General features: G+C 39.6%; 1 protein-coding gene across 1 annotated transcript; it reads left to right on the top strand.

Annotated features, from left to right (window-relative positions):
• The first annotated feature begins 40 nt into the window (after positions 1–40).
• On the top strand, positions 41–16,921 carry LOC105204864 (laminin subunit alpha). Its single transcript, XM_026137290.2, has 28 exons — positions 41–253; positions 1,777–1,923; positions 3,057–3,464; positions 3,685–3,898; positions 4,124–4,333; positions 4,424–4,696; positions 4,777–5,187; positions 5,346–5,645; positions 5,773–5,931; positions 6,000–8,331; positions 8,461–8,961; positions 9,038–9,269; positions 9,364–10,072; positions 10,353–10,579; positions 10,658–11,420; positions 11,512–11,789; positions 11,856–12,043; positions 12,156–12,693; positions 12,784–12,914; positions 12,990–13,830; positions 13,959–14,496; positions 14,577–14,666; positions 14,815–15,012; positions 15,131–15,297; positions 15,367–15,609; positions 15,692–15,851; positions 15,965–16,192; positions 16,362–16,921. The coding sequence occupies exons 1-28, from the start codon at positions 41–43 to the stop codon at positions 16,628–16,630; spliced, it is 10,968 nt and encodes a 3,655-aa protein (XP_025993075.1). The 3' UTR covers positions 16,631–16,921.
• The last annotated feature ends 251 nt before the right edge of the window (positions 16,922–17,172 follow it).

Below are 17,172 nucleotides of genomic sequence, written 5' to 3'. Positions count from 1 at the left end.
TTCCTTGAAAGAAGGTGTCGGATTTTCTGCTGCCGATAGGATGCGGTTGCCGGCAACCTTCGCCGGTCTTCTGCTGATTATCCGGCTGTCCAGGAGCGAGATCCTGACGCCGCCGTATTTCAATTTAGCCGAGGGTAAAGAAATTGTGGCTTCGGCTACGTGCGGCGTCGACACCACCGGCCCCGAACTCTATTGCAAACTCGTCGGCGCGAATGCCGATCAAGATGAAGATATCAACTTGATTCAAGGCCAAGTAAGCATATTAACGATAAACATTGTAAAACGGACAAATAATGCTTGATATGCGATATGTTGCTAACAAAGTTTAAAATATCTATTAATCAAATGCGTGTAATTCAAATTTATTAAACTTTCTTTCGAAACTAAATTAATCAAAATTAAATTATTAGTTAAGAATGTTTCTGTTACCCTTGGCTGATATTATAAAGTATTGAAAACGTAAATACATTTTTCTTTTTTACATAGATGCAAAAAATTACATTTTTTCTTATTTAAATTAATATTTAAATATATAATTACAGATTAAATCATCAGTAAACATGATAAAAAAAAATTGATTTAATGAATATTATAGTACGCCAAGGAAATAATATTTTTCACTTCGGTATTCGCGCCGAATTTTATCTGTTATCAATAGGTCCTACGAGTCCAAGAGTTTATCAGCTACGAGGCATCAACTTGCTTACTCAATCACTTCCTATTCTTATCGCCTCTCACGGTCTTTCCATTCATATTAATAGCTATTCGCATACATCGTCGAAGTAATATTTTATATAAACGTTTATAATTACGTTTATAATTATCACTACGCGCTTTTTCTTTCTCTTTATCTGGAAACTACGATAACGTGTTACGATCGGGAAAGATGAATGAAACCATTGATGAAAGATTAGCTTTTCTATATATCAAACTACTGCGCTCGGATATTAACGTGTCAGCGTTTTGTCGGCGAATCGGGACAAAAGGCGACTATAAGGCTCTTCCGTACAAAAGATCCAGTTAAAAACCAGTTCGCAGGGTCTATGATTGTGTTTGAAGAATGCGACAGACTCGCGCATCGCGCTTTCTGCGAGCACATGATCTTTTATCGTCGAAAGTAGAAACCGCATGCACTCGCGGATGTATAATGTATTTATTATCAATACGAATATAACGCACGTTTAATCTTCAAGTTCAATTTCTCTGCGATATTTGTATAGTTGTAGAGTTTGAAAATTTAAATTTTATATTATAATAACAGAAATCTTTATTTGTATTTTAATCGTGCTGATTCAGCATGTATCTAGATTATTAAGAGCACGACAGCATTAGCTTACGACATCATTTTTCTTTGTATGTCTATCTATGTGGGTAAAAGAAGACGATGTAATACAGAAGCGAGGAGCTTGATAAAACGGAAGATAAGGATGACCTCTTGATAACTCTCGATCGTTCACCCATCCGAAATTAAAAAGCTTTCTGTGTCACATGCTGATTCCAGAAAAAGAAATCTCCATTTATATATACATATATCTTTCGACTATCCAAATTTGTTTCTTTATATTAAGATGCGTATTTAAAAGCTTTTTTTCTAATTTTAATAGAATATGGTAGACAGAAGATGCGCGTGACGATGGAAAGTCAATAAAAGTTTTTTTTTCCATAAAAAAAATCTCATTTACTTAAATTTGTATGTAAAATAAATATCTTGAATTGCATTTAATTAATTAATTATTTTTTTTCTCGATATGTATAATAAATTTTGTTTGTTCACAGGTGTGCGATTTTTGTGATCCTGAAAATCCTGAGAAAAGGCATCCGCCCGAATATGCGGTCGATGGTATGGAGACTTGGTGGCAATCGCCACCGTTATCCAGGGGGATGAAATATAATGAAGTCAATCTGACGATTAACCTGGGACAGGTAAGTTTAACATAGAACGATTAGAGATTATTATAACAAAAGAGCTTTTGAAGCACGTTGAAAAGGATCTGATTCAGGAGCGACAGGAAATAATGATGCGCGATTCTTTTATCGGCGACATAAACATTTTATCGCTCATAAAGTAGGCGTTTTCCTGCAAGTGGGAAGATTTATCTTTGATGCGCTTCCGGCGAATAATAAAAAATGTTAGAATCAAGAAGGCAAACAAAGAAAAACAGAGTTATTAACGATATTGTTTCTATCATCAAAAATTGTTGCATTGTTCCAAAAATTTTTTGCAAATATTTTAATTTTTGTTAAATTAATATCTAATTATAATTATTTAATTACACGCGATTTAAAACATAATTGTTATAAACTATTTTGTATTTATTTGTACAATTTTATTAGTGTAAATAGCAAGTGAAAGCATAATTGATTATATCTGGACGTCATTTATTTTTTAATACGATTAGTTGTTATAAGTGTAGCTGTTTTCGCAGTTAGAATAGTACGTAAAGGCTGTCGCTCCTTTGCTAATCATCTTAGAAAGACTTATTCACACTGTTATTTTACTGTTGCTACTTCTCTCTTTCTCTCTCTCTCTCTCTCTCTCTCTCTCCTCTATTTTTTTTCTTTAATAATCTATTTGCCTGATCTTTTAATGTTTTATCTCTTTTTTTTCTTTTGTTAGCCCATATTCCGTTCTAAATTTTTTTTGTTCTCCAATTTCTTAAGCCTATTATCCCAGAAAAGAATGAATCTTTATCTATCCATCTCTCTATCTCACTTTTTCTCTTAGCCCATATACTTGAGATTTCTTAGAGCATCGAAATCTTGCGTGGTACACATCTGGCATTCAGTCCTCGGTTTTTACCCTTGGTTCACATTACTCTGTCTGAAATAGTCAGGAACGTACTCATATGAAAATAACACTGAAAATTATAAATTTTAACAGATAAAACAATATGATAAATTTTCTTGCGAAATAATGTAATAATTATTGTAACAAGAGGTTTCGAGAAAAGAAAAAGGAAAAATAGACATAAAATGCTTATTAAAAAAAGGATAATAATCGAGGAAGTAGAGAGAAAAATTTCGATTGAAACAAATAAGAGTTTTTTTTTTTTTAGGAGTTTCACGTGGCTTACGTTTATGTGCGAATGGGCAATTCGCCTCGGCCAGGACTCTGGGTCTTGGAGAAATCGAAAGATTACGGTAAGACCTGGTCGCCCTGGCAATACTTTTCGGATTCCACTAACGATTGTTTGACGTACTTCGGGGTGGACAGCCACATGCCGATTACTCGTGATGATAGCGTGATCTGTACAACCGAATACTCGAAAGTCGTCCCACTCGAGGGTGGCGAAATTCCTATCTCAATCCTAAATAATAGACCCTCGGCGAAACACTATTTCAATTCGACTTTGCTGCAAGAATGGACGCGGGCGACCAATGTTCGTTTCCGCTTTCTCAGGACGAAGAACTTGCTGGGACACCTGATGTCCGTCGTTCGACAAGATCCTACTGTCACCAGGAGAGTAAGTGACGTTGACACGTTGCTTTCGATTTCTCAATGATTTTGGCTCTATAATAAATAATAATTAATATTCATCCTTGTCGTTAAAATAAATTTTTGTTTAGCAATACGAAAGAAACTTTGACATTCGAAAATCTGTATTCATTATTCTCCATCACAATTAATATTTTTATAACTCTTTATATTTCAACTTAAAAAAAAAAAATTTATTTGTATTGCAGTACTTTTATTCAATCAAAGATATCAGCATCGGCGGTCGTTGCATGTGCAACGGTCACGCGGACATTTGTGACATTCAAGATCCCAATATGCCGAAAAAACTAGTCTGTCGGTGCCAGCACAACACCTGCGGACCTCAGTGTGCAACGTGTTGCAGGGGTTTTGAACAGAAAAAGTGGAGACAATCCACGGCATCACAGAAATTCATATGCGAACGTAACGAAACAATTAACTTAATATTTTTGTGGATAAAAATTTGCTAGCAATTAATTCATATTATACGAATAAAACAGATTTATTAAGAATACTAAGAAATCTATTTGCTGAAAATTATTTTTTTTAATCTGCAAATTACTTATAATAATAAATTAATTTCTATTTCTTTAATTTTGACTGTCAAAAATAGATCACCTTTCTTTAACAATGAATTCATGTTTGCAGCCTGCAACTGCTTCGGACATTCGGACGAGTGCATTTATCAACCGGAGATTGACGAGAAGCACTTGTCACTGGACATTCATGGTAATTACGAGGGCGGTGGTGTTTGTCAGAATTGTAAACATAACACTGAAGGTATCAATTGCAACCGTTGCAAGCCCAAGTTCTACAGGCCTTGGGATAAACCACTCAATGCAACCGACGTATGTCAACGTAAGTTTACTTAAATATAAATTAATATAAATTACTCAGGGTATCTTGTAGCATTGGTTTACAAACTGAACTTTTTACTCGTTTACTTAGCTTGTAATTGCGATTACTTTTACTCGACCGGAAACTGCGCCGATTCCACTGGAAAATGCGAGTGTCGAAAAGAATTCACACCACCGAACTGTGATACTTGCAATTACGGATACTTTGGCTATCCTAATTGCATACCCTGTCAATGTGATTTACGAGGCACTGACGGTTATCATTGTGAAGCAACCGATGGTTATTGTCCCTGCAAGCTAAACTATGCTGGCCACTATTGCAATCTCTGCGCAGAGGGATATTACAATTTTCCCGATTGTTTACGTGAGTGAATCTTTTGAAAGTTACCTCAGATCTTTAGGGTAACGTTATTTGGAATGTAACATTGATCGCTACAATTTCAGCCTGTAGTTGCAATCCTGTTGGTGCTCTGAACGATGTCTGTGACGTGATATCCGGTAACTGTACATGCAAGAACAACTACGGAGGCAGAACGTGTGACATTTGCGAGGACGGCTATTTCAATTATCCTCTTTGCACGTATTGCAATTGTGATGCGCGCGGAACGGAACCTGGTATTTGCGACAAGAAGGATGGCGTTTGCTTGTGCAAGGAAGGATATGGCGGCATTAGATGCGACCAGTGTATCGCGGGATATTACGGCTATCCTAACTGCGTACCATGCAACTGCAGCTCCGTCGGTTCATCTAGCATCAGTTGCGATATCGCGGGCAAGTGCTCGTGCCTCGCCAATTTTGCAGGAAGGACTTGCAGTCAATGCAGTCCAGGATACTACAAATATCCAGAATGCATTGGTATGTATTGTAATTTGCACCGAATAATTCTTGGTTGAAGGTTATTTTATTAGCTTCGAGTATTTTAACAATTTTGACACGTTTTAAGTTAATTTTGTTAATTATTTTAATCAGTTATATTTTGTATAATTAAATGTATTTTAATATTTCAATCTTAGCGTGCAATTGCGATAGTCATGGCTCGATCGGCGTGTCCTGCGATGGCGAAGGTAAATGCCAATGCCGCGAGAACTTCGACGGCATTCGATGTGAGCAATGCAAAGAGGGTTACTACAACTTCCCTACCTGCGAGGGATGCAACTGCGATCCAGCTGGTATAGTCGAGACTTTCCAAGGTTGCGGCTCCTTGCCGCCTGGCGAACTTTGTCAGTGCAAGGAGCGGGTTGAGGGGAGGATATGCAATCAATGCAAGCCGCTTTATTGGAATCTGCAGCCTTACAATCCAGATGGTTGCGAAGGTTCGTATATCTATTTCAGATATAATAACTTGCAGATATTATTTTATAAAAGAAATAGTGTTATACACGTGTATATGACATAAAATTAAAATATATGAATTTTTTATTAAATATATTTGCATTTAAGAATGTCAGTGTAATATTCCTGGAGTCGTCGGCAGCATCGGTGAGTGCGACACTAAGACTGGACAGTGTATTTGCAAGCCTGGAGTAACTGACAGAGGATGCAGCCGATGCATCGATGGAACGTACAATCTTCAGGAAGACAATCTTTTTGGTTGTTTCGGTAAGTCGATCAATTCTTTTATTTCATAATATGTAATTTTTTTTAACGTAATGTATCTTTTTATTAAGATTGCGCTTGCGACGTTGGTGGTTCTGTGAGTTCGATATGCGATAAGCAAACTGGTCAATGTCCTTGTCAACCTCGAGTAACTGGTCTAACGTGCAAGGAGCCTTTGCAAGCACACTACTTCCCTACGCTTCATCAATATCAATACGAAGCCGAGGTCGGTAAAACTCCCAGTGGCAGCGATGTCCGCTATGGCTTTGCGGAAGACATCTTTCCGGGCTTTAGTTGGAAGGGTTACGCCGAGTTTACTACCCAGCAAGACGAGATTGTATTGGGCGTGGGCATTGGCAAGTCTTCTCTCTATCGAATGGTTTTGCGTTACGTAAATCCCAGTAATGAGCCGATCCTCGGCACTATCACTATCACTCCTGATAATCCGACTGAGGTAGAGCAACAGTTTAAGGTCAACTTTAAGCCGACCAACCGACCATCCTTCGTAACTGTTGCCGGAGCACATGGCAATCATCCATCGCCTATGGTGATGAATCCCGGACACTGGTCCATCAAGATCGCCACGAAAAAAAGTATGTTCCTCGATTACTTTGTTTTATTGCCAGCGGAATACTACGAGGGTGGCATATTGACGCAGGACGTGAATGTGCCCTGCGAAGTCGGTTACAAGGGACTCTGTAGGCATTATGGCTATCCAAATTTGACACAATTTGATTCGGTCCACGGTGCCGGCGGCTTTCTCAACGAGAATAATGTCCGAATTCCGTTGACCGAGTACTTTACCGATCGCGAGACTTTGCAAGAGATCGGCGAGGACGAGGTACCGCTTATCAACGATCAACAAGAAGAAATTCATTTTGAACTGAGAATCAGCAAACCTGGTCCTCACGTTCTCGTGATGACTTATGTCACTCCGCGGGATGAACAAGATACGTCGGTACTGCTAATCGAGGCGAATACTGTCAAGGGCAAAGTCACTCTGAATCCTTGCAGATATACCAGCACATGTCGACAGGTTGTCACAGATACCTATGGTAAGGTAGCCGTCATGAATTTCCCATCAAACTACGTTAGCTTAGTGTTGACTGGCGAGCCGACTTCAAACGTCGCGATCGACTCAGTAGTGGCTATTCCCTATCATCAATGGTCGCTGGACTACGTAAAGCCTAAATCTATCTGTGTTAGGAAAAACGGTAAATGTGTACAAGGACTTTTCCCCCCTGCCGCCGATGCTAAGAAGATCGAATTCGAGAATTCTAACGGTATTCTCGAAACTGAAAATCAACCTCCTGGTATTTACGATAACGCCACTAAATTAATCTACCTGGGTGACGGCGACATGGTGGATATTCATGCGAAGGTGTCTCAACCGGGAGACTATGTCTTCGTGATACAGTATTATCAACCGGATCATCCTCAATTCGAGCTAGATGTTTTGGTGCAGAATGGCAAGTTCTATGAGGCGAAGGTACCAGTTCCTCATTGTCCTAGCAATAGCGGATGTCGCAGTATTGTACATCAAATCGACGACGACGATATCAGGTTTCAATTGATTGAAAATTTTGTGCTGACGCTGAAAGAGCCCGGCCGCGGTATTTGGTTAGACTACGTCCTGGTGATCCCGGCGGATCAATACAATGAGAAGATCCTCAATAAATTGCAGTTTGATCAGACGAAAGAGTTCATCAAACGTTGCGGCAATAATCATTTCCATATCAACGTCACTGAAGATGGCTTCTGTCGTGATTCTAGCTTTTCTTTAACGGCCAATTATAACAATGGTGCACTGCCTTGCAACTGTGACAGTGAGGGCTCTACCAGTTTTGAGTGCGACAAATTCGGCGGCCAATGTCCCTGTCGACCGAACGTCATCGGCAGACGGTGCGAGAGCTGCAAATCCGGCTTTTACGGCTTTCCCAGATGCAGACCGTGCAATTGTCCCTCTCTCTGCGAACGGGATACCGGCAGATGTATCTGTCCGCCTCGAGTAACGGGCCAACGATGCGATCAGTGCGAGATAGGCACCTACGGATTCCACCCGATTATCGGCTGCGAGGAGTGCAATTGTTCGCCCCTGGGCGTCGTGGATGGTGATCTGCAGTGTGATTTACTCGACGGCAATTGCCGTTGCAAGGAGAACGTGGTGGGTCGTCAATGTGACCGTTGCCACGCTGGTTACTCGCAGTTTCCGCATTGCGAGCGCTGCGACTGTGATTCACGCGGTACAACTGGCGATATCTGCGACCAATACACGGCCGAGTGCTTCTGCAAAGCGAACGTGCAGGGTCTGGCATGCGACGTATGTCGCGAGGGCACTTTTGACATCCAGGCTGATAATGCGGATGGTTGTACCAAGTGCTTCTGCTTTGGCAAGACCAACAGGTACACTTTATGTTGGCTATCGCGTTACATCACTCTAGTATACTTGATAAATTTACTATTATTAATAGGAACTAATTACTATTAATATGCAAATTAAAAAAGAAATTTAATGTAAAACTCATTCCCCAGATGCGCCTCCGCGAGTCTCTACTGGACCCATCTTATGGATATGTCCGATTGGGAATTGGTCACACCCATCGATAAGAATGGCAACTTTACCAATCTATCGACTTATTCTGTAGAAAATACAACTACAATCACGGTCACATTTACCGCCAACGACACTTTCGAAAACGTCTACTTTTCGGCGCCCGACACCTATCTCGGTAAAAAGTTGACTTCTTACGGTGGCTACTTCAATTACAGCGTTTACTATAGTACGGGACCTTTCGGCAAGGCCATCAGTGCCGCCGATGTGATCCTCCAAGGCGCCGATACTACACTGTTTTATTATTCCGATGAACAACCACCATCTTTTATGAACTTTAGAGCTTCCGTTCATCTCGTTGAGTCAAACTTTCTAACTAGCAACAGACTCAGCGCTACCAGAGAACAGATCATGGTTGTTCTTGAAGATCTACGTGGAATATATGTACGTGCTATGTATTGGAATCCTACTGTCATGGCTTCGTACGTATCTCTAATTGATCTGTCATCGAAATGCCAAGGGATCGTTATTATTTCCTTATAATAAATATTTTTACAGATTATCATACGTGACTTTGGACGTCACAACGGAACAATACTCGTCTCAATACAGCATTTCGGCTAGCAGCGTGGAGCAGTGTCAGTGTCCACCCAATTACCAAGGACTTTCATGCGAGGAATGTGCTCCAGGATATTACAGGATCCAATCGGGACCATATGGAGGATACTGTGCGCCCTGTCAATGTAACGGCCATGCGACTACGTGCGATGTAAACACCGGAATCTGTCAGGTGAATTGCGTGGACGCTTCTTTAGAATAGGCCTTCTTTGGATGTTTTTTATTTTTTTTTTTAATCTGTAACTCTTGTATAATTCTTTTTGCAGAATTGCAAGAATGGCACCATTGGCGATCATTGCGAGTACTGCGAGCAAGGTTATTACGGTAACGCCACTGTGGGCACACCGACGGATTGTCTGATCTGTGCATGCCCATTGCCAGTCGCCTCCAATAACTTTGCCACTGGCTGCGAGGTGAATGAAGAGGGCAATAAGATTAGTTGTGCCTGTTTGCCTGGATATTACGGAGCTCGTTGTCAATCTTGCGCTGCCGGTTATTACGGCAATCCCGAGGTGTACGGCGATTATTGCAAGCCGTGCGAGTGCTCTGGCAATATTGACACCAATCAAATTGGCTCGTGTGACAGTATCACCGGCCAGTGTCTGCAATGTTTAAATAATACCTACGGCGAAGCGTGTAATCTGTGCGCCCCTGGTTTCTTTGGCGACGCCGTGGAACGGAAAGACTGTCGTAACTGCGTATGCGATGACTGCGGAATGGAACATTGTGACAGTTACAGTGGTCAATGTTTCTGCCAAGTAAATGTTATTGGCGAACGATGCGATCGTTGCGCGCCCGATCATTACGGCTTCAACACCTGTAACGGTTGCAAACCATGCGACTGTGACCTGGCCTCGGAGAGCAGTCAATGCGACGGAGAAACGGGACAGTGCAGGTGTATGCCAGGTGTCACCGGTCGCAGATGTGACCAATGCATTCAAGGATATTGGAATTATGGGCCGGACGGATGCACATGTAAGAATATGTCTCTTGAATATTGTTTAATCATTTTTAATTTTTCAAGTATCGTGAGATTGTTAGTCTACAAGTCATGGCAACACTCATAAAACAAAAATTTATTTTGCAGTAAACAAAAGCAATTTTCATACTTCTCTTAAATTAAATAATAATAATTGCATTTAATATTTGAGTTTATCATGCACTAAAACCTGCTTGGATTAAAAAAATTAAATAAATTATTAGGATAACCATACAGTAAGAATTATATAATTTACCTCTTTCTTATTTCTTTTAGCGTGCGAATGTCATACTGGTTATTCCGTCGGCGTGTCTTGTAACACAACCACTGGTCAATGTACCTGTCTACCTGGTGTGATTGGCGAAAAGTGCGACCACTGTCCATATCGACATGTGTTGATCCCGGCGCAGGGCTGCTTCTCTTGCGGTTCTTGTACAGGAAATCTTCTGGATGTCACGGATGAACTAGCCGATTTGTTAGAACCTGTCTCGCGCGAATATAGCGTAAATAAAAGACAAATATTTGGCGTATATACACGTCATTTAAAAACCTAACTTAATGTATTTTTAATACATTTTCAGTCGGTCGCGGAAGGCTACTTTACGAATCAACGACTTAAATTTATCAATGATACGGTCAATGAGCTCTATCCCGAAGTTATATTATTGGATCCAAGTCGGGTAAATCTGCTACCGTTGCAGAAGAAGCTAGAACAAATGGAAAATACAGTATATGTTCAAAAACGAAAAATTGATTTCGTTACTGAGGACAGCGTCAAGTCGAAGGACAACGCGGAGAACACGTTGCGGAACATGAACACTCTGGAGGAAGACATGGTGCGCAAGATTGATCTAGTAAATCAGATTGTATCGGAAGTACAGTCGCTGGCGCTAAATATTCAACTGGGAACGGGCGCTAAGGTTGATAACGCATTGAACGAGGCAAAGGAGATTCTGAAACGAATCAAGGATGTCTCCTTTGTAAAATATCGGGATAATGCCGTAGACCAGGCGGACGAGGCAAATATCCTGATTTCCGAGATGCAAGAGTACAACTTTCCGGCTAGTAATCTAAGCTCCGCTGCGGCAGACCTTAGCGACAAGATCAAAAATGCCAGCGCCAAGATGGATGATTTACTAGACATTGTGCAAGTAGCTCAAGAAATTGCCAGCACAGTGGATAAGCTGAATCGAGAAAATAGAATTGCTGCGCAGACTAGTAATCTCGATGTTGTGAAAAACGCTACTGCTGAAGCGAAGGACGATCTAGAAGTTGGAGAGGAGCTCAAGAATAACGCTACTGATGTCCTTTCTTATGCGAGGACCAATCTCGATCTTCTTGAACGTGAGTATCTTTAGATACTTTATAATTTTGATTGATAATCGTAAATATGATGATAAAAATAATCGCAAGTAATGAACTTTCTTTTCTTTAGAAACTAACAATATTGGCGATGCGACTGATCGATTGAACAACACTATTGCTGTAAATGATGAACTGTTAATCGATCTGGCTGAGCCAGTGCAGCAAGCCCATTCTCACGCGGCATATTTGTACAATCGTTCATTGGAATTGGATAGTTTACTAAACGACACTCGCAATACTAATGCGGTGAGGGCCGTTTCAGCATACAGGGACATCGAAACCGCAATTCAAGCTGCAAAAGATGCTGCAGACAATGCCACAATCGCTATTAACAACACGACGTCATTGGTAAAGAGCTTGTTAAAATCATATCTATTTATTTGATTTGGTTTTTATTTTGTTTATTAATGTCAGATTGATGGAATTGAGAAAAAAATGCTGGACTCTCGAAACGAGTGCTTTAAATTGTTTGCCGCTGCGCAGCGTGCTCTAACGAAAACGGTGGATCAGCCCGAGAACGATTTGCGAGATGCAAGGAACAACGCGACTTTGATTAATAATCAAAATAAACGTAACAAGGAGCTTCTCGACTCCATCGACAAGTATAGCTTACTTTCTGTATTTAATCTCAAATTATTTTATTTTCTATAATTAAATATAAAAATTGTATTAAATTAAAGCACATATCAATTCTTGATGAATAAAAAATTGCAGGACACTTGGTAACATTCCTTCGCAATCGTCTTCGGTCGCACATGACGCTATAAATCAAGCGATGAACATCGAAAGTAATACCAAAATCGCCATCGACGACATGAACGGCATCGTGAATCAAATCCCAGAAGATCTGAGAGAGACAAAGCAACTCTCGAAAAATACGTCAGAGTCAATCCGTGACATCTCACAAGCGAACAAGCAATTGGATATTGTAGACAAAGTGTTGCCGAACATCACCAGACTGCTAAATAGCCTGAATGACAATCAGAAATCAATCGACACACTTGGGAATGATCTGCAAAGTAAAATCGAAGCCTTAAAGAACAAAATCGCAAATGCCCGAGAACTGGCTAATCGGTTCAAAACCGGTTTGACTTTCTACAGGAATACTACCTTGGAGCTGAAAAGTCCAGAGAGTTTACCACTTTTAACTACTTCCACAAAAGTATCCTTGTATTTTAGGACCAACAAGACCAATGGCTTTTTGTTGTACCTCGGCAATGAGGAGAAGACAAAGCTACCACGTTCAAAGACGGTAAGACCAGTAATATAATAATAGTGAAAGAGAACTAATTTAAACAAAAAAATATAAAAAAAAATTTTCCCAATAATTTATATTTCATAGCACGACTTCATGGCATTATTGATTGAAAGTGGATATCCCGTGCTCATAGTCGATCTAGGAACCGGACCAGAGAAGCTAAATCATAATAAATTTGTATCGGATAATGTGTGGCGGCAGATAATTATCGACAGGTTGGCATCAATTCGTATAACTTTATTGAGTACAAGGTAAATTTGTATCAATGCTCTTTGAATTTTTTCTTTTAGGATTGGCAAGAACGTCAAGTTAACCGTTCGCGAAGATATTGGCGAAGGCAAGGATATATTGTACGAGAAGGAACGAGTCTTGTCAGGCTCTTATTACATTTTTAATGTGGATCAGGACTCGAAGCTCTTCGTTGGTGGTTACCCATCATCGTTCCGCATCCAAGACGCCGTGACCGCATCATCTTTCGAAGGCGAGATGGAGGACTTGATGATAGGCGACATACCGGTGTCTTTCTGGAACTTCGTCGACGGCGAGAACAACCAAAAGAGCGCGCTCGAACGTGACAAGCTAATTAATTTTGCACCGAGCAGGGGATACCGTTTCGATCGACACGGTTATGCAATTCTTAGCAAAAAGAGCTCGCAAATTACGCCAGATAACAGAAAGTTCATCATCAAATTATCTTTCAAGACTTATGTAGAGGATGGTTTGATTTATTTAATGGTCAAGAACAAACAGTTCTTGTCTTTGGAAATGAGAAATGGTCAGTTGCTGTATCAGTACGATCTTGGCGAGGGTCCGACCGTTTTAAGGTCCTCGGATAAATACAATGATGGTAACTGGCACACTCTGGAGGCTATCAGACAGGATACGATGGGCGCGCTCAAAGTTGACGATCATATGGTCGCGTCGAGTCAAGAGAAAGGAACCACCAAACCTTTCGCCTCATCGGATCACATTTATTTCGGTGGATATCCACCCAATGCTAAACATCATTATGAATCGGTTACCAGTAATGGTTTCGAAGGCTGTATCGATGACGTCGTCATCCTTGACACTTCGGTCGATCTCACGCGCAACGTGCAGGCATTTGGAGTCATGCCTGGTTGTCCAGTTAGGGTAATTAGCGGAATTTTAATTGCTCGCAGATTATAGATCAACTAAAAATTTTTTATTTGAAAAATTAAACATATTGAATTATACAGCTTTCCGTCTTTATCGCTAACGCTTGGAATTATTTCTTTCAGTTTGCTAGTCTCGTCTCTTTCGAGAAAAACACACCTGGCTATGTGAGATGGCGCAATTTGGCGTCCGATGGTCTACAAGTGAATCTCAAGTTCAAGACATCGGCCAGCGACGGTTTAATTTTCTACGCGACCAATAATGATCATCAGACCGCCGCAACTAGTTATCTATCGCTAGTAGACGGCCAATTGGTATTTAATAGTCAGGGTGAAGAACTTAGAACTAGTCCGTCAGATGTTAGATTCAACGATAACGAATGGCACGTAGTAACCGCCACTCATGACCATTCGGCTCTTAGTCTCGACATTGACGACACAAATAACTACAAAACCGATTCGGCACCCCCGCCACTAAACTTCCTCTACGGCAATTTGTATATCGGTGGATTGCCGACAAATTTCGATATGGACGGACGAAAAATCGTTCCTTTCGTCGGTTGCATTGGCGATGCGACCCTTAACAGCGAGGTCATCATCAATTTCGCCAACACGACCGAAAGACCACATGCGTTTTTAGGAAAGTGCAAAGGCACACAAACGCGTATGTACACTAAGATATTGACTAATAGAATTATTATCAAACTGTATGTTACTAAGTTTAATTGCTTAAATTTTTTTTAGTTTTACCACCGATCGTCGAACCTGAATCCTTGCCACCGTTATTACCATCAGAAGGTTCAGAAGATACAGTAGAATTGTCGACTCAAATCAGTAAGCAAAGCAAAACAGTTGCAATAATAAAATGAGTTTATATATATATATATATATATATATATATATATATATATATATATATATATAAAAATCGTATTATTATAATAATGGGCAGATAGAATAGAAACAAATGATTTTCTTTTAGATATTATAGATGTCGACATAGACAAGGAAGATGATAAAGAAGACGAAGAACCAGACCTGGAAGGACGATCTAACGTAGACAAATATGATTTCACAACGACTACACAAAAATCAACCGAACAGCCTGAAACTATCGACAAGTGTCACTTGCCATATTATCCGGCAACAGATCCTGATCTTGAGAATGCTTGGCGATTTGGTACTTTGCATATTTTAAATTAGTGAAAAAAATATTTACATGAAAATATTACATAAATTTTATATTACTGACACTGATTTATGTCAACAAAATTTCTCAAACAACTAACTCTTTTTAGGTACTGCGAGGAACAGTAGATTAGAATATAGAACATTAAATGGAAGGTACAAAGACGACTATGATTTCCAGATTGATATAAAAACAATGGCAGACGATGGAATTATATTCTATACTTCCGATCTTAGTAAACAAGACTTGATTGCAGTGTACATGCTCGGTGGAAAGGTAAGGAAGTATTTTCATTCACATGGAAAAGTCACAAATCATTTTAATTTTGAAACATCATTCTTCTAGATTCATTATAAATTCGATTGTGGAAGCGGACCAGCGTTGTTAGTGAGTGACAAAATGGTCAACAACAATCAATGGCATATTGTGATTTTCAAGAGAAATGGTAACTATGGTCAGCTGATTGTAGATGAGGAAGATCCAGTGGACGGATATTCACTGGGACACACCGATACTATCAACGTCAATCCGCCGTTCTTCGTGGGTGGCGTTTTGCCGGAATTATCTAGCATTACGTATACAAATATTGTAAGACTTTTGCCTGACTTTTAATCTCATGGACTTAGAATTGTGAAAATATGACAAATAAAATAAAAATCTCTTCTTTCAGGGCCTTAATAAAACATTCAGTGGCTGTCTAGGAAATTTCATGATGAACGGACAACTCGTTGGAGAACCGTCCGAAAAGGTAGGCGTAATACCTTGTTCAAAGAGAGTCGAACCTGGTCTATTCTTCTACCCAGGAAACGGTAGTAATTTATTCAAAGCAGGTAAGAGGAAATTATGTATTGTTAAACAATTGTTTCGATATCGTCTCTAAGTCGGCGCAATAGTAATTAACTAAATTCAAGATTATTAACTAAAAAATTTTGTTAATTTTTAGTTGATCGATTTAATGTGGACCGCACAATCGACATTCAAATGGATATAAAACCGCGATCGACATCTGGACATTTGCTATCGGTGCACGGTAAAAGGGATTATCTTGTGCTAGAAATGGTTAACGGTAGCGTTAAATTCCTCATAAAAACGCAGAAAGGCTCGATCGAGACAGCTTTCGAACCGACGAAACCAAACTCCCTGTGCGACGGCCACTGGCACAATATTCGAGGTAGATACCGAGCTGATTTAATGTTAATATACAGAGTATTCTTAGTGCCGTAATTTTAACGACTTTTTTAATCAATTATAATTAATTTATCTATAATTAAAATGAGGCACTAATGGTTAGCAGTCAATGTCATTTACGTTCTACTATTACTTTTTTCTTTTTTTTTCAGCCGTCAAACAGAAAAATGCGGTACTGCTGTCGGTTGATCATAAACCGGCGCCGCCTGGAATCGGTGGCAAAAATGTAGCTAGAGTCTTATCAAAACATCCGATATTCATCGGTGGCCATCCGATGCTCGGAAGAAGATTACGAGGAAGCACCTCGCAGGCTCAGTATGTTGGCTGTATCAATAATATTCTGATCAACTTGAAACCCGTCAGCATCAGGCCTGAACGAGCCTACGGACAAGTTATCACCGGTGTATGCCCGACAATTTAAAATGATGAAAAAATTCTAATGAGCGCATTGCAAATTTATAGCTTTATCCAAAATCTTGATGACATTTTTTTCTTCTTCGAAATACTCTAACGCCAATCTCTGACGCTTTATTAAAAAAATAATAGATGTGAGAAATAACAAGTCAAAAATTTGTAACTCCATTAATTTTTCTCGGTAAAAAAAAATATTTTCTAAGAACTATGACTAAGAACGATGGAAAGTTGTACAGGATAAGGAAACTCGTTTGTAACCAAAGATAATGATTTAATAAAGGATGTAAGTTATAAAATATGTGTGTAGGTAGAAGAAGGTGTTTTAATACAATGATGCAAATCATTAAAAAGGAAATAAGAATTTTTGTAAAAATCATAAGCGTTCTTTTATTTTGTGAATATATATATACATACATACGTACACATATTGTATATATGTATGTATGTAACACTTGTGCGTTATCGCATTCGGCACATCTTGTAAATAAATCCAAACTCTTATATAGTAAGTTTTCAAAAGTTCATTCTTATGGATTTTTTGGGGAATCA

The sequence above is a fragment of the Solenopsis invicta genome, chromosome 16, assembly GCF_016802725.1.
Source record: "Solenopsis invicta isolate M01_SB chromosome 16, UNIL_Sinv_3.0, whole genome shotgun sequence".
In the NCBI taxonomy this organism is placed as follows: Eukaryota; Metazoa; Arthropoda; class Insecta; order Hymenoptera; family Formicidae; genus Solenopsis; species Solenopsis invicta.
This window is presented reverse-complemented; position numbering and strand designations above follow the sequence as displayed.